We start from the raw sequence: 18905 nt of genomic DNA, 5'->3' as shown, positions 1-18905 counted from the left end.
TTGTGGTCACACACTCTCGTTCTATTTCATTTTTACTGGGTGCTTCACACTGGATGACATCAACATGAGGATCCACCACCCCTCAGGTAATCTGTTGACGGCCCTGGTAAAACAACTGCTCCTGTGGCAGTAAGAGTGACTAATTAACCTAGTAGTATCCGGAAAATGTACAGGGGGATTGCCGAAGTAGCTGTAGCGCAGATTTCTTTGAATGGCGTGGCCTGCAAGGCTACCCGCATTGTGGCAACACTTCAAGTAGAGTGGCCTCTAATCCCAGCAGGAGGAGGACAGCCCTTAGTCTTATTTGCCTGGGATATCGCATCAACAATCCAATAAGACAGTCTCTGCTTATATGTTGCAGAACCCTTCCTACACCCACCATAATAAACAAATAATTGGTCTATTGGGAAAATGTCTGCCTCTGCGCCAACATAAGCTCTGAGTGCTCTAACTGGAAAAGATAGTCCCTTGCTCCCAGCCTCTGTCCCGTGATGGGTTAAAAGCAGCCTGTGGCATTAAAACCACCCAAGTGGCATTTCAGGGATCTCCAGCACAGAGACGACGGGGGGTTGTAAACACCAGTTTATTCTAGAGAGTTGGCCAGATGGAATTAGCCAGGTACAGATAGACATGTGTAATGACAGAGATCCTCTGACCCCAATCACCTAGATCCAGGTCAGGTGTGGCTGCTCAAACCACACCAACCCCACACCAAATATCCCCGACACCAAACTGAGGCCAGGGAGAATTCCTGGTCGAAGCCTACCCCCCACCACCCCCAGCAGAGAACAAAAATGAAAAAAAATGCATAAAACAGACTCTGACACAGGGTTCATATACCATATATGACACACTCTGATACAGGGTTCCTATACCTTAATTAATAAATACACAGGACTCTGAAACAGGGTTCCCATATCTTCTATCTATCTAACACTCTGGGTGCTGCTGCGGTCAGTCGGGGGAGGGTTGGTGCTTGGACCACCCGTTGACCCTCTAATGGCTCCAGGACGTCTTCGGACGACCCCTCTGTGTCCCTTGCCCGTGCCGGATAGTTCCTGTACAGGTGTCAGTGTGGCAGTTCTCCTACCATGCTCCACCCAAGTGGTGTTTCAGGACCTCCGGCACAGAGACACAGAAGATGGGGGTTTGTAAACACCAGTTTATTGTAGAGAGTTGGCCAGTTGGAATTAGCCAGGAGTAGATAGACATGTGTCATGACAGGGCTCCTATCCTGAGCATGTGTGGGGATGGGGGTTTTACCTGCTGCTCATTAGACCAACCAACGAGCGACAGGTATGCAGCCACTCTGACCCCAACCACCTTGATTCAGGTCAGGTGTGGCTGCTCAAAGCACATAAACATCACCGCCAGCATGCCCATCATTCTCAAGAAGATACTGAAAGGCATTGAGGTGCCCCTCTGAAAGTTTAGGAGGAGACAGTATGGCCTCCACCTGTTGATGAGACAGTGGGGGCGTCATCGGCTGAGAGTCCAGGAGGATGCCTATGAAGGTTATGTTTTAACTGGGTGTGATGGAGCTCTTCTTCATGTTGACCATTAGGCCTAGACAGGCCATATTGGTGAGTAAAAGAGATGTGTCTTGGACTGCGCCCTCCCGAGAAGGGCCGCAGATTAACCAGTCGTAGAGCAGGAAGAACCCTCATGCCGCGGCCCTGTATGGACCAATCATCCAATATAAGATTCTGCACAGAGCTCATATCACAGAACACAAAATGTTCAAAATGTTTTTTTTGGATGAAGACATTTGCTCTCACTGTTCCCTTAATACACAGGATGACTACTTTCATGCCTTCTGGCTCTCCACCTATCCTAGCATTCTGGACCAACATCACCGTGAAGCTCTATCAACCCTTCTCTGGCACAGTATTCCAGTCTCCGCGTCTATATGGCTTCTCAGTGACCTCTCTTCAGTCGACCCGCCAGTTAAACACCACCAACCCATTTTGATCGCCTAAACAATTGCGAAGAAAACAATATTACTCAATATGAAAAAGAGAGATAATCTCACAACATCCCAATGGTAACAGTTAATAGAATAAATCTCAATGGAAAAACTATTGGCAATATCGAAAAACAATGTTGATTTACTTAATGAAATATGGGCTACTTTTATCACTGACATAACTCCATCAATTAATACTTGAGTCTTCATTAGTCGGGGCAATGTCGTGGTGTTTTGGGGCATGTTGAAGATCCTCCTGGTCTGCTAGGGCTCTGCGGTTCCCAGGCGTTACCAGGCGGCTCTGGCGACTTCCGTGGTGCCCAGGTCTTTGGTCGCGGGGTGTCCCGGAGCCCCTCGGGGGTGTTAGGGGGGCGGGGTGGTGGAGCCTGCTCCTTTTACTGAGTTGAGCTGGCCTGTCCCTGGAGGTGGTGGGGGGGCATGCTCCTGGGGAGTATCTGCAGCTGTTGTCCGTGTGTTGGTTTTGGCCGTGGTTGCGGGTTTGGGGCTCGGTTTGGCAGCAGTCTGTGCAGGTCACGGGTTCGGGTCTCGGCCCCATGGTCAGCGGGTTGGCGCACCGCTGGGGTCGCCCGCCCTGTGGGCGGGGTGGGTGGGCTTGTGTGTCCTTCTGGGGGGGCGACCCATTGTGCCGGGCCTGGTTAGGCGTTCTGTCTGGTCCGGTCAACCGGTGTCCTGAACCTGGCTGGGTGTGCTCGGCGTGGGGCTCACCATGTGGCCTCTGTTGGTGGGGGGCGGTCTCCTGTCCTCACACCAGGCTGCCGGGTTACCTGTCCTCTGGCGCTCTCGGTGCATGGAGTGCTCATCGCCGGGGGGTCGGGCTGTAAGTGGGGGTGCCGTCTGCCGCCCTCTGTTCTGTGGTCTGCATGCTTGGTGGCTGGGGGCTGACCAGGGGCCCGATGGTTGGCGCGGAGCTGCCCGGCATGGCGGAGGCCCCTGCATCGATCTGGTCGCGCTTCACCTATCCCTCCCAGTGCCAAAACTCATACTCGGCACATACACCACACAATAGGCCGAGGGCTTGCGGGATGGCTGGGGTGCAAGCTATGTGGGTGGGGATGCGGCGGGCAGCTGTCATCTTGCCTGTCATGCTCCTGCCGAAGTGTTCTTCTCGTCCATCCTGAAATTTTAATCCCACTCATATGAGTTTATAACACATACACTGGCACACCAATCCTACTTCGAACAACACTCCACCAGACCAGGGTCTGCAGGGCAGGAGGGGTGAGAGTGATTCGGGTTCGACTTGCCTGAAGGACTGGCCACACCGACTGGCTGGTCGGTGTGGTAGCATGGTTGGTCGGGGGGTGATTGGGTGGGCCCCCCTGCCGGCTGGGCTGGAGTCATGCTGCTTTAAGGTGTGCTCTGACCTTGTGGGGCTGCGGAGAGTGGCGCCGGTGCCTTCCGGGTGCCTGGATCCAGGCCTGTGGACCGTGCCTGGCTCTTGCAACCCGGGTTCTATGCCTGTGGCTGCGTCTTGTGCCTGCACTTGGAAGTGGGTTGTATGTGTGCACCCCTGGGGTTGCGGTGTCTCCTCGTGCTCCCTGGGACTCGGTTATGCTCCTCGGAGCCTGGCGTCTGGGTTGCTCCACGGCCCTCCGGCTTATCTGTGGCTGCAGGGCGGGGTGCTCGGGACAGCACATAGGGTGTCTACGCGGATGCCAGGTTGGGGGGGCTTCGGGGCCCTTTCCGCTGCTTGGAGGCGCCATAATACCGACCTTATTCAACAGAACCAATTGTGATACTTCATGTACACTCACCAGTGGACACCTTACACACACACACACACACACACACACACACACACCTAATAACCTAATCTCATGAGGGTCGAGAGTGACATTGATCATAGATTTAACCAGATAAAAACTCGGGAGTTTTTCAACCATTTTAAATATAAGTCGTTTTTGTTGCAGAATTACTTGATTTCCAGAATTCTTTGAGTTTCCCACATCCCCAATAAAGGCACAAAGGTCCCCATTTCTGTTTTACATCTTGGACAAAATGCAAGTAATCAGGAAATATTGTGTGTATCTTAATGTTAGTGAGATAAAATGTCTCAGTAAATTCTGAGCTGGACTCTTATTTTATTACTCGTAATGGTAGAGTGAATTCTTCTGCCAATGTCAGTCAATATATTGTTATTAATATCTATGCCTGTCTGTTTTTAGATGAATCACCCTGGCTATTAAAATCTTGTCGGCTTCTTCTATTGTACCTTTCAGATTTTACATAACAGATTAACATATTTCATAATACTTCTGACTTAAAGGTATTTACATACCCAATAGGTATATGTATTAGGTATTGCAAATTCCTGTTAGTTAATTGAATGAGTAAATCAATGTTGTATCAATGTGTAATTGTGTTGAAATTGTTTCAGTCCCAACATATGTCACTTATGTCGGTCTATGTACTGTTGGAGACTTTGTAAGACAAGTATGGGTTCAAATACAAAGGTGAAAAAAGACGTGCTGCTGAAATCCCTAGAAATGTCTTACAATCTGCCCAGGCCAGCAATGTATTCTGAGTCGGGAATGTTCTGTCAAGATTGGAAAATTTATCCCAGTCTTTATCGAAAATCAGAGAACCTTAAGTTAATGGCTGACAAAACATTAATTATACCTGTAGCTATGTAGATTCCAGTCCGTCCAATATCTGTGACACTCAACTGCGTATCCAAATTAAAATTATAGACTATTTTCCAGTCACTTTGATGAAAATATTTTGTGCATCACTTTATGAGTGACTTTGTAAAAAGATTAGTTAAATTTTCCAACACGTTGTTCGTTTGATTCAGGTGTAACTTTTGGTAAATGAGACACAGAATAGTCTTTGGAATTCTCTTGGGCTGATGCACATTCGTGACTCACGGATCCTCATTCACAACTGAGATCTGCGAGTTGTCACTCACAGCTTAAGGATCTTGTTCGTAATCCGATTGAGGTGTGATTGCCTCTAGCTGAGGCACGTGTAATTCGTGAGTCAGAAATTTGAGAATCAGTTTGGATGTCGTCTTGGCTTGGAGAGTATGCGTGACTATGGGGGACTAGCGTGACTTGACTGGTGACTTTTTCTTCAAGATTCGATCTCAAGTCAGTCTGTGTGACTGGCTGCAGTTACTAAGGCATAACGTCATTTAAAAGATTAGTTTGCTACTTAGAAATTGTTTGCGAGTCTTAATTAATGCAAAACATATCACTCCTGCAGACCTTTAAGCCGATAAAGACCTTCATTTTTAAGCCTAGGCCGTATTGTAACATTTTAATAAGGCCTGAGTTAAAAAATGGCAAAATTATCTTTTATTTCAGAATAGGCAACACTCAGTCAACACTCATCTTGAGTTTGTTGAGTTTCAGGTGGTGCCCAGACACCATGTGCTATGTCTTGAAGACATAGGCAGAGATCTGCCTCTAGATATGCGTTTCTGAGAAGGGAAAGAAGTGTAATTTTCATAGCAGGAGAAGTCATGGTATGTGATCACACCACCAAGGGATTGGATTGAGGGATGGTTTCTTGAGAAGGGGCTTGACTTGGTTTTGGGGTGAGCGATGGTATTGTTGAAGTTGGGGTGCGCAAAGTGAATGGGTATAAATGGATCTGCCACAGCTCCTTGTAGAGAGGATAGGAGGGGATGGCTTTTAACTTTCTCCCCATCCTCCTCCCTGTCACAACCTCCAGACTGGCCATTTCCAGACCAAAATCAGAGCTACCCTTCATCACCAGTTTGTTAAGCTGTTGCTTAAGCATCACCACTTGGCATCACCAGCATTGATCCTCCCAGCACACAACAGTGAAGTGTGCACTGGCTACCATAGTGTGATAGAAAACCTGCAGTAGCCTGTTGTACACATTGAAAGACCTGAACCTCTGCAGAATATAACAGTCTGCTTGTTCCTTTCCTACATAGGAGCATTTTTTTTTTCCTGATTTTTATTGATGTGCATTCTCAGATGTCTTCATGACATGAAAGGTCAGTGCCACTGGCCTGTACTCATTAGGAGTGCTTGTTTTTCCTTTTTTTAGGCACCGGAACAATACAGGAGGTCTTCTACTGCTGTCATTCTACAGGATGGGGTAGCAGGCTGGTGTACTGACCACACGCGGTTAGGGGTGTCAAAAACAGGTTAACTTGAAGTGAAGTTTGTGTGTGTACCGGAAGGGAAACGTAGTTGAACAACCTGTAACTGTCATTAAGACGATGTGGCAATGGAGTGGATGATGTCACTAGTGTTCGCGGACGAAGGAATGCAAACAAATAGTCACAGTCACAACATCACTGTCAACAACAACATCATCAATCAGCACGGCTGAAATGTTGGATGAAATGTTGCATCAGAGAGAATAGGCTCTGCTTTGCTGAGAGCTCAGTCCTTGTAGATTTCTACCAGACTGCTTGGTAAATGCCACAATTGCTGAATCTACTGCCAGCAACTTGCTGGCAGTAGATGCAGCAACATGTACATTGCACAGCAGCATGTACGTTGCACAGCCAAACGAACATGAAAAAGTTTAAAACACTTCAGAAAAAAGAACTATAAAACATTGTGCACAAGGTGAGATGGACATCAAACACATTTTTAAAGAAATTAAGCCTGAGCCCATTTTGTTAATAAATGCATTACATCTGTCCCACTTCAGTTTATTGTGTAGGCAACGGACAGACTTTGTGGTCTGTGTCCTAGGCTGCCTTCCTCTGCAGTTTCTCACCTGCCCAGCAGACAGTCTCATACCCCCACAGTGTTTACCCCCTTCTGTTTTCCATTACACATCACCCATCATGTTTATGTATGGTGAGGACTCTTTCCTATAGTCGCTTGGCATAATTGTTGTCTTGGAGGTGTTCTTGTCTACAGCAGGGCCATGTTCCTCCTCATCACCCAGGAGGAGGAGTAGATTTGATTAAAAAAGGGAGTGGGGTGGTACAGCTGTTTGTGTACAAAATAATTAACTGGAGGGGGGGTAGGATGGAGCTTGGGTGGAACCTGTGTAGGTGAATGTTTTTTCAGATGCTGAGAGACCCACTTTCACCTGCTTAACTCAATTGTTTAGACAAGTGTTTCCCAGCCCAGTCCTTAAGTACCCCCTGTCCCAACGTTTTCGGTCCAACGCTACTGTTGTATACATCACAATTTAGCAGATGCTTGTGTGCAAAGTGACTTGAAATTATTCATACACCGGTGGACGCAGCCATTAGGAGCAAATAGGGGTTAAGTATCTTGCTCAAGGAAACTACAGCATGCTATCGGGAGGATCCGGGGAACCAACCAGCACACTTCAGATTCCTAGATGACCCACTCTACCTCCTGAGATTCCTGCTCAAATCAGGGTCACCAGAATGTGTGGCGCTTAAAGACAGGGCCTTAGAGAGTCCAAAAGCCACACAATGAGATCAGCAGCATATTAGGCAGGATAATATTAAAATCATAAGCGAAAAATTTGCTCTTTGAGCTTCCAGATGTAAGTGAATGAGTGAGTAGTGTCATCGATTCCCATCCTGGGCTGGTAGGTCCAGTAGCTTCTGAGAGTGCGTGATTACAGGCCTCTGACATAAAAATACTTTTTGTAACACTTTTTTTTTATTGCACTTTTCCTTAATAGATAACAAAGTCTTATTTCTGTTTTTAGGGTATTACACCTGTGTTGAGGTGATCTTTACGTTGCGTCGTCAAGTTGGATTTTACATGATGGGCGTTTATGCTCCAACTCTGTTAATTGTTGTTCTGTCCTGGTTGTCATTCTGGATCAACCCTGATGCCTCCGCAGCAAGGGTACCACTAGGTAAGAAATGCATGCACGTATGCATGTATCGTCCTTGCTGAAATACAATCATTTTGGGGTTTCAGGAATATATTTTTGTCTTCAGGATCTGACAATGCTATAACAATGCTAATGCTAATAACACAATAGTAAGTGCCAGTGATTACGTAGAAATGTAAATATTTGTATTTAATGAATTGTTTATATTCAGGAAAAGTAAGTGGTCACCAAATTTCCCAATTTCACCATTTTTCTTTTGCATATTTTTCTGTCAACTCCACATACAGTAATTGTCCTACCGTGGGACATCACATTTTATTGAGAAATATTAAATTTGCTCTTTTTAGGCCTTTCATAGTTAGCCTTTCATCTGTAGTTAGCTACATATATAGCTGTTTCCTACATGATCGAATAACGTTTTTCAGTGAAAATCTATAATGCAGTGGCATCACACTGGAGGGCAGAGAAAAATGGACACGTGAGTTTTTGTAGGGGACATTAAGACGAGATAAAGACTCACCCTCTGACCAACTTTTCCTCTGAAATGTCTGCCAGAATTCCTCATGGTGGTCTGATGTAAAGGACCCCACAGAGTCCTTGAAATTTTATTGAACGGTGATCAGTTTCTTATAACTTCAGTGATATTACAGAACTTAATTTGGGATTATAGCCCCCTATGGCATAATGCCAAAGGCTTTTTAATCGGTTTTCAAGAATCATTAAATCATTAAATGAATCTTGAAATATATATGATGTAGAAAATGTAATTATCAGTAAAATAATTGTTTTATTTTACTAATGATGACATTTTCTACATCGGGCCACTGCCCTCTACTGCTATTTGGGTAATTGATTTATTTTGCCAATTTCAGTCCAACATTTACAAAAAAACACAATTGAAACCAATTACAACATCCTCCCTGTTATTTATGCTCTTATCATTGTCAACAAAGTACTGAGGGAAACTTGATTCTCTTGAGTTGTTTCTAATAATTTTGTTGTGCACATTCCATAGTCCTTGAATGTGTTTTGTTTTTGTTTTAAGTATTTTGTTGTAACATTCTTTTATACATATCCTCAAGGTGGTAGTTAATTTGTTTTTTAATATATTTTATATTTCTTCTCATCATTGATATTTTATCAATTCATTTTATTATATATTTTTTTCTTGCAGCCATTCTGAAGTGCCAGTTTTTACTTATTGGACAGTTGGATTTTTTTTTTTCATACAGTGCTTTACATATGCCCAAAAATATGTGTGAATATCTTGTTCTTTATATATCTTTCCTGTCCTGCGTTAGCAATTCTCTTTCTCTCTTTCTCTCTCTCTCTCTCTCTCCTTTCATTTCCTGGACTAAGCCGGAAATTGTAAAAGATCTTTCCTCATCATGATACAATTACAATAATTCTTCCACTTTGTGGCAATTACATGGAAAACAAAACAAGTTGTTATGACAAATGGCTGTGACAACAGTAAGGCTACAAATATGCATTAATTTATAAATGTTCCAAGTTCGGGTACTCAATATTTTGGATCATAGTTGAGGAGGCAAAATATAAAAAAATAGGTTTGCTATTAATAAACCAAGGCGTTATTGAAATGTTGGTTTCCATCATTTATTACTGTTCCTGGCATGCGTCTCTGCTGGGCCTACTAACATACAAACTGTGAGATAAGACAAACCAGTCAGTTTTTAGTTTTTTCTGTTTTTCTGCCTCGGTCATAAAACGTGACGAAAAAAGCCGTTCATATTTACGATCCCTTCCTACAACACATGGGGCCTAAGTTGTAGAAATAGAACAACTCCCCATCTGAGTAACTCCATCCTGAAGCATAGCAAGTGCCGCCCCAAACTTCTCTGTTGGGTTCACAGACCAGCACATTTATTTTTAAAGAAAGAGGAATTAATACCAACTGTCCATGAAAAACTGCAGACAAGGGAAAGAATTGTCTGTAAAAATAGTATGTATTTATTGTATTGATGTATTTACTTTATTTTATTTTATCTGACATTTGCTATTTGAAACAAAAAATCCCTGTATGCAGTTTCCACCTTTAAGCACGGTAACGAAATTGGGAACAAACTTTTGAAGTTGTCCTTGTAGATCTAATATGAGTGATGATTCAGCAACTGGATTGCTTATTTCTTGCCTCAAATTTGTTCAGAAACAGATTTGGTAGACTGATAAGCTGAAATAAGTAAAAGTTTACGGACTAAATACAATGGAACCCAGAAGTCATGCTCAAACCCCATAGGCTCACAGAACCCGGGACTCGTGCTCAAACCCTATTGGCTCACAGAGCAAGGGAGCTCAGGAGTGAGGCATCACCCACTGAAACGGACCGTTCTGGAACAGGATGGGATTTAGGGGCTTGTTAGAATGGCTAAAATGCATAGTCTGAGTGGTTTTCAGCAAAAAAAATTTAAAAACTTGTTTTGGGGACCTCAGAGACCTTTACTAACTCGTTGAAAATGAGAATAATAGGTCCCATTTAATGGTTGACTTAGTGCTCAATCAAAGGCATCAAAAGCAGAAAAAAACGAAAACATAGTAAATCTTTATAACATGTTTTGAATAGCATATTCAAATAAAACATGAAAATATGTTTTGAATTAATATAATATTGCATTAGGTTGGCCAGAAGAAAGTGACACAACCTCCTGTTTCTAATCTCTTACATTAACAAATTCACCTGCAAAAGAATCAATCAAACCCTGGAAATCTGATGAAATGCATAGTTTGCAACATTTTTTATATAAACTTATAATATATTATATACATTTATATAAACTTGCCAAACTATGGTTTGAATCTGCTGGACATGGGAGGCAACCGGGAAAACTGCCAGCTGCCATTGAACAGACAAACCTAGTCTCTAGGGTAGGTAGAAATGAACCATCGCAACTACAGTCAACTATGCAGAGACGTGGGTGCCAGACTGCATGCACTTTTAAGGAGTAGTCCCATTTATAAGGAATCTACAATAAGAAAACATTGTACCTCATCAACATTCCATTATCTATCCCCTCCATTATCCCATCATCCACCCAGCTAGACAGCCAGCCAGTCATCCTGCCATCTACTACCCTTCCTTCTACCATGCAAACTCAATCCATCCACTCGTGAGTAGCTTGTCGATTGCACAATGAATTTTGTAACCACCACTGCAGAGCCTTCTAGATCTTCAGTCCCATTAGACAAAATGCTCTCGTTCTTTGCCTTTCCTTGGACTTTCCCCGTATCGGCTCTTTCCCATGCATTTATTCTTTCATGATAAATGTACAAGTGATTTTTTGTCAGTAGCAACATCAATGAACAATGTAATTGATGAATGTAATCTCTAAATAAAATAACCTCTAAAATCACTCTTTGTAGGCATTTTATCAGTACTCTCTCTGTCCAGTGAGAGTATGTCTTTGGCCTCTGAGCTTCCCAAGGTTTCCTATGTTAAGGCCATCGATATTTGGCTCATCGCTTGTCTGCTGTTTGGATTTTCATCGCTTGTGGAATACGCTGTGGTGCAGGTAACTTTTCTTATTATAATACTTAATACTTAAGTGCAGCTGACTTGTTTCCGGCTGATATATCTGCCTCTTTTCTCTAATAATTGTCTCTTAGGTGATGTTAAACAGTCCGAAACTGATTGAGGAAGAGAAAGCCAAAATGGCAACCAAGGAAAAAGCATTAAAGGAGAAAGAAGGAAAACAGACCCTCAGTAAAGCTAACAACACAGTTAATGGGACCGGTGGGACACCTATACATGTCAGCACTTTGCAGGTAATTCAAAATTAATATAATAACACATATGAATACCGTTGTTGCAGGGATATTTTTTACATTTCTGTGTATTACATATAAAACATATAGATTGAAACCTTCATGAGCTATTTTTTTATATTTGCATCATACTTATTAGAAATAGTTAAAGATTGCTGTGTCTTAGATAATCAGTGATTAAGTGGCAGATAATGCAAGATAAAGGATAATTAATAATTAATCTTAAATATTAAAAGCTGAAATATCACAGATTCAATTATTGAATCTGTGATATTTAAGTTTTTGTGGATACTGTTTACATGTCACAACGTTTCACACCTTGTGATGTGTAAAATAACAGCATTTCCTTTCCCAAGAAAAAATATTTTTCCTTCTGATTCAGTTCAAATTATATTATTAAAAATGTAATTGGATTCAAAATAATTCAAAATAATGAACGTCAAATAACAAGGGAACAGTACAAATTTGTTCAGTGACACTTGTTAGCTTCTCATATCCCTTCTTATGCCACGCTTGGCGAGTGTGATAGCACAGAAAAACATAATCAACCATCAAGGAGACTAAACACTCTTTCTCTGTAATTTGCTGCATAATGCAAGCAGTGAAGTTTATTTACGTATATAGCTCTTAATCACAATACAGTCTCAACAGGCTTCACAAACCCACATTTCACAGAGAAATCAACGGCATCCCCTAGTCTGAACCCAATTCAGGAATGAATGGAGGCAAGGAATGATGTCGGGGTTGAGGTGTGAATGCCAAGTTGGCAACATTAATAAGATAAGGCAGACTAAGAAGCAAATTTACAGGATGGGTGTGGTTAATCAAATTTGAGACTGTAAAATGAATCTTAAGTCTTAAGACATTTCTAAAGAAGTACCAGCTCTGATTTCCACAGGTATGGCATTCCAGAGTACTGGAGCCTGGAGTGAGAATGCTCTGCAGCCTGTGGACTTCAGTCTCGGAATTGCTAAGGGACCAGCATGTTGTGAGTGTAAGGCTCAAGATGGTATGTAAGGTACCACTAAGTCAGTAAAATAGAAAGGTGGTAGGCTGTGTCATATTTTATACTGTAGGTAAGTAGCAAAACCCTAAAGTCACATCTGAGGTAAACCGGGTGCCAGTGCAAGGCGGCCAGTATAGGTGTAATATGGCCAAACTCTCTAGTCCTAGTCAAGATTCTTGCCGCAGTGTTTTGTACTAACTGGAGACCTTTAATACTAGACATTGGCCAGAGAGTTACACATTACAATAATCTAGGCGGGATGTTACAAATGCATAGACTATGGCTTCACTCATGGATAGAATGGACCCTATCTTCTAAAATGAAAAAAAAAAATGCAATTCTGGTAATGGTCTTAATGTGCAGGGGAAAAAAGAAAGTGGGCTCAAATATAACAATTTTTTGCTGAGTTACTTTGGGTAATTGGACAATTATCAAAGTTCAGTGTGGTAACCTTAAACAGGGGCTTGTGTCTGGCAGGACCAATTACCTCAATTTTCTCAGAGTTGAGAAGCAAACAATCAAGATAAATCAGACATCCACTGTTTTATTTTAGCAAGACACGCCTCTAGAGTACGACAATTGCACAGCTCAGTTAGTTCTAAGGGCATCTAAAGTTGGGAATCTTCAGCTTAACAATGAAACCTGATGTCATAACATGACACCAGGTTTCATTGTTATGCTAAATATTATTTGCAGAGTATCTCCAAGTGGCAATATATAGATAGTAAACAACAAAGGACCAAGGACCGATCTCTGCGGGACCGCACAAGTCAGAGGTCACATTGCCATGAATTAAACGGTATGTCCTCTCTGAAATATAATATCTAGAACAGGAAAGTGTCAAACCTGCTTAATCACAATGCACATGTCAAGGAGATCTAGCAGTAGGTTATGATGAACAGTATCAAAAGCAGCACCGAGGTCGAGTAGAAGTACTGTACTACTGATGAGGTGTCAGTGTCCATTGCTAATAAAAGATCATTAACCACTTTTGTGAAAGCCACTCAGTGGAGTGGAGTTCTCTGAATCCGGACTGAAATAATTCAAATAGATCACTAGTGGTTGCTGTGGGTTGGTTACGATGGCGACAGCTGGGGCACGGTTGGGTCCGGCGTGGGGTCTGCGTGGCGGCTGCCTGGCCTACTGCTACCGTGCGTTGTTCTGGTTTTTCTTCGGCTTTCTCTCTTCTCACATCTCATCTGACTAAGCCCTTCCAGAGCCAGGGTTGGACATCAGGGTGCTGGTGATAGCAGATCATGTCTAGGGCTGGATGCGGCCACCCTGCTTGGTGTCGTAGTAACGACTGGCAGTGCTGGGAAAGGCTGAAATGGCTGAGGAGCAGGCTGTAGAGACCCTCAGGCTACATACAGTATCTATGCCAACAAGCCCTCCTGTCTCCTCTGCTGTGCTGTGTTGTCCCTCATGATGGCCATCGTTCTCCTCACATCCATCCACTCTTATGATAGGATTAGAAATTATCCAAGGCAATGTCTTCATTGTGTATCGTTGTCCCCTGTCGCTGGCAGCACAGCCCTGTTAACTGTTTTGGAAGTCGTCTCCTGGCTTGCTTCTGCCACCATATGTTGCAGAGTGCTATTCCTCAGACACAAGTCCGCTGTCCAATTCACAAAAGATATTGCGCTGATGATATGACAGTGCAAACACTGCCATAAAGTTTTGCATCCAGTTTTGAGTGCAATTTGCACTTGTTTTGTAGCGTCCGGTCGCAATTATCCATGTGGCAAAGTAAATGAGGGCAATTGTCTAATTGTACATTTTTCCCTACAACAAATGAAACCTCACTTCTGTTAAAAAAATATTATCATTCCAGCTGGAAATGATAATATCACCGGACCATTTCCATTATTTTTAAATCCCAATGTTTAACTTGACAGTTGTATATGTGACCCACCGCATACTTTGAGTCATTTGGCAGCTTTCAACAGGTGTCACTTGTGCAAATCAAGCAATTATTTTTAAAGCTATGACTTGTTAATGACAAGGGTGTGGCAAACCGTGTTTCTGAGATAATCACCTCCAAAGTTTTACCCACACCAGGTTCATTCAGCCAGCTCCCAGAATGCAAATGGAGTTGGCGGACAACCAAAGCCTCTTGGCTACTTAACATACTGCTGAATAGGCCAATCACGAACAGCTCAACAACACAACTAATTTTGCTTTTGAAAAAAAAAAGCTTTTATTCAATAGTTAGAATATACATGTTTTATAAAAGTGGAATTCTTTTGGGGTTTAAAAGTACAGACAACACAACAAAATGTAGAGTATATCAATCTCAATCTCTGAGTCTCAGAAAATCTGAAATCTGAAAATCTGTCACCAACCTCAACGGACTTCATCACGTCATCAACTTCTTCCGTTGTAACAACTGACATATCGTCGGTCTCCTCCGGTGGTCCTTGAAAATATTCAGTTTCATCGTCACATTAAGTTGGAAATCCGCTGTTTGAAATGTTCTCCAAGTCCGGAGTAATATCAGCTTCAGCGTCGCTGTCGTTGGATCTATCGCACTGGTCAGATTAAGATCCGAAATATGATTCAGAGCTTCCGCCACGCGCTTCCCGTAATCCATAACGATACGGAGAAGAACGTTTTCACGGACAAGTGAGACCGAAACACCCCCGTGCTGTGCTTTAACCGTCTGTTTACCGAAGTGACATAGGTGCGAAAGGTTTTTCTTCTTCGCAGTTTCACAAAAGTGGCTCTGTGTGTGTAAAGTAGTACGATTTGAAGGTTGAATTCTATCATGAATGAATGATGAATGAATGAATGAAAGATCTTCACCTGGATGCTCGCTTTAAAGGAAACAATCGATCGGCGTTATTCAGCGATGTTCCGCGTCTCCTAAGTGAACTGCGTTTCCCCATGTACTCTAAAGAGAATATTTCCTCCACGGTTTAACATTTTATTACTTTTTATAAATCAAACTTGGTTTTGAAAATACATTGAGAGATAAAAAAAAACAACACAAAAGAACACTTTTCAACTTATTTGTCTTCTCCTGGCGATTTCAGAAATGCGCGAGATGGCGACTTTTGCTGTGGTGGGTCACATATGTGTCCCACCACAGCAAAACTTGCCATCTCAAAAAAATGTTAAACCGTGGAGTTAAATATTCCCGTTATATTACAGGGGGAAACGCAGTTCACTTACCGAGACGCTAAACAACGCTGAACGACGCAGATTGATCGTTTCCTATATTAAAGTCCAGGTGAAGATCTTTCATCCCTATTCCATGTGATGTGAAGTCACAATGCGAAACCGTTTTGATAGAGTTCAACCTTTAAATATTCCGTGTTTTATACACACACAGAGACAACGTTGTGGAGGGGGCGTGTCACTGACGTCAACGTCACTTCCGTAAACAAGACGAGGCTCCGGTTTGACTTGTCTGTGAAAACTCCAGTTGATTAGGAGAAGCGAGTGGAGGAAGATCTAAATCATATCGCCGACCTTAATCTGACCAGTAGATGAGTCCGATTAGATCTAAGTCAGTTCAAGCAACGCGCACTGGACTTCATTTTCCGCGATGATAGTCAGTTCCCCGACAGCGACGATGAATCTGATAGTACTCCGGACTTGGAGAACATTTCAAACAGCGGATTTCAACCCGAATGTGACTATGAAATGGAATATTTTCAAGAACCACCGGAAAATAAATTCCACTTTCATAAAACATGTTTATTCTTACTGTCAAATAGAAGCTTTTAAAAAAAAAGAAATACGTTCAACGTTCCCTTAAAACACAAGAACCAAGCAGTGATTGGCCCATTCCGCAGTATGTTAAGTAGCCATGTGGCTTTGGCTACCCCATTTGCATTCTGGGAGCAAGGTGAATGAAGGCAAGTCTCGGCTAAACTCTCAAGGTGATTATCTCAGAAACACAGTTTGCCACACCCTTGTCATTAACAAGTCGTAGCTTAAGGGATATTTGCTTGATTTGCACAAGTGACACCTTGTTTGGAAGCTCTGATCCTCCTCTTTAAAACAATGGGAAAAAGTTGAAAGCTGCCAAATGACCCTAAAGTATGCAGTGAGTCACATAATAACTGTCAAGTTAAACATTGGGATTTGAAAATAATTGAACTGGTCCGGTGATTTCCTGTTTTCCTGCTGAATGATAATATTTTATTTACATAAGTGAGGTTTAATTTGTTGTAGGGAAAAATGTACAATTAGACAATTGCCTTTATTTACTTTGCCACATGGATAATTGGACCGACGAGGGGCCCATGTCTGGATCTGGTGTGGGAGTCGTTGCGGGATGGGCTAGTACCAGTGCCATGGAACTTGACTGTCACCATCCTCCTCCCTTCCGGGGCCCCAGGAGGGGACCACCTCCGACCCCTTCCCCCGCTCGAGGAGGGACGACCACCGGCAGGAGGCCACCTCCTATTCCACTACACCCCCCGATTCTTCCAGGGTGGCGCGGCCTTGGGACCACCGGAAGCTGGCCGGATGCCTGGGCAGGTATTCTGGCAATGTGAGCGACCCGACCACGACTTCCAGGACTGCCCCATCATGGAGGTTGTCCAGGTCGTTTGGGTCGCCGGTCCGCCGGATCCCTCCCCCAGTCAAGAAGGGGCCTGTCATGTGCCAGTAAGGTTACAAGGGGGTAGACATCAGGCTTTGCTGCTGATGATTCAGCAACACCTTGTCTGACCCGGGGCTTTGGAAGAGGCATTCTGGGTGGATATTCGTTGTGTGCATGGGGTTATTCACACATACTGTACCCGATAGTGCGGCTTGAAATTCGCTATAAAGGAAAAAAGCATACGGTAAAGGCTGCGGTTAGTTCCTGCCTGTCCGGCCCTGATTTGGGGTACAAATTCGTCGGGTTTCGATGTCTTAATGAGAGGGGGGCTCAGTCGGGACAATAGGTTACCCAATTGTTAGTCCTGAAAAGCCATTGGGGTTTAGTCTTCCAGGCGGCTCATTATAACCTGATGGCCAGTCACTTAGGACAGGAGAAAACACTCAAGCAGATATTGGCCCGTTTCTATTGGCCGGGCATCTGGGTGGATGTGCGGCGGCGCTGTGCCACCTGTCCCGAGTGTCAGCTGGTCAATCCACCGGCTATTCCCAGAGCGTTATTGAGGCCACTCCCCTTAGTCAAGATGCCGTTTGACAGAATCGCTATGGATCTCATCGGGCCATTAAACCGCAGTGCTCAGGACTATCGATTCATGTTTTCATGGTAAGGAGGCGTGGTCAAGCAGCCGCTGCAGACAGGTGGTGCAGACTCCCATCCTGTGGACGCTCACCTGCTGCGGATCGGGCGAATCAACGAAGGGACTAAGTGGTCTGTCCAATCTGGGACGAATCCAGGAAGTAATTTAGGGATTTGTTGTCCCCGCAGTGAAGGACGGTGTGCTGTGGGACATGGTGCTGACGGGCAAGACAAGCATTCTACCGAACGCGCCGGACATGTCATGACAGGAGCAGAATCTAAGTGCCAATAGAGCAAATTATTCCCTGTTTGATGTGAGCTGTTCAGTTTTCCTTTTGGCCCAAGAGCCGCCTTTTATTTCGAAAACTGTAAATGAATACACGCCAAACGGCGCTGTTTTGTCTCCATCTGCCTCCTCTTTATCATTCCCTGGCCCTCGATCAGAACACACCCCCACAATCTCATTCAGTTAAATTAAAGAAAGAATAGGCTGATAAAGGGAAATATAATCTTGACTGTGAACTCAAAAAATCATCAAATAACCAAAAATAGTCATTGCTAGACATTAAATAGCAACCATTAATAATAAATGGGATCTCCTTCACTGATCCAGCATTCTTTACAAGCTTGATCAGCCTCTTTACACCACCTGACCTAATGCTGCTACCCCAGCACACCACCAAATAGAACATTGCCAACCTTGGCCATTACTGACTAGTAAAAGATGTTCAGTAGGGTCCTGCACACTTTCAAAGGCCAGCTCTGGGCCTTATTGTACAGGGCTCCCACATTACCAGTTAAGTGCCGTTTGTTGTCTAGGTGAACTCCAGGTACTTGTAATCCTGAACCAGCTACATGTACTATCCCTGAATGGAGACAGTAGAAAGGGGGACCTTTAAGGACTAAGATCCCCTAAAGTCCACTACCATTTTCTTTGTCTTGCTGATGTTGAGCAGCAGGTGGTTCTGCTTGCACCACTCAACAAAGCTGTCAACACCAATCCTCTGTACTCCTGCACCTCACCACGTCTCAAAAAAACAGAGTTATCAGAGAACTTCTGAACTTTTTAGAACTTAATCAGAGAAGTGACAAGGATCTGTGTTGTATCTGAAGTTGGAGGGGTAGAGTAGATCCCTGCAGCATACAAACTGTGGCCTATTGGTCAATATTTCACACAGCTGATTTCCATG

General features: G+C 43.5%; 1 protein-coding gene across 1 annotated transcript in view; it reads left to right on the top strand.

Annotated features, from left to right (window-relative positions):
- LOC307229364 (glycine receptor subunit beta-like) overlaps nt 1-18905 on the top strand; it is a 78999-nt gene that overhangs the window by 50560 nt on the left and 9534 nt on the right. Inside the window, exons 8-10 of the mRNA XM_079999354.1 lie at nt 7610-7762; nt 11120-11268; nt 11363-11521. Of these exons, the coding sequence (XP_079855480.1) occupies nt 7610-7762; nt 11120-11268; nt 11363-11521 (461 nt within the window). The remainder of the gene's footprint in view (nt 1-7609; nt 7763-11119; nt 11269-11362; nt 11522-18905) is intronic.

The sequence above is a fragment of the Zeus faber genome (genome assembly GCF_960531495.2).
Source record: "Zeus faber genome assembly, chromosome: 4".
NCBI lineage: Eukaryota > Metazoa > Chordata > Actinopteri > Zeiformes > Zeidae > Zeus > Zeus faber.
The sequence above is the reverse complement of the archived record's forward strand: the minus strand, read 5'-3'. Positions and strand labels throughout refer to the sequence as shown.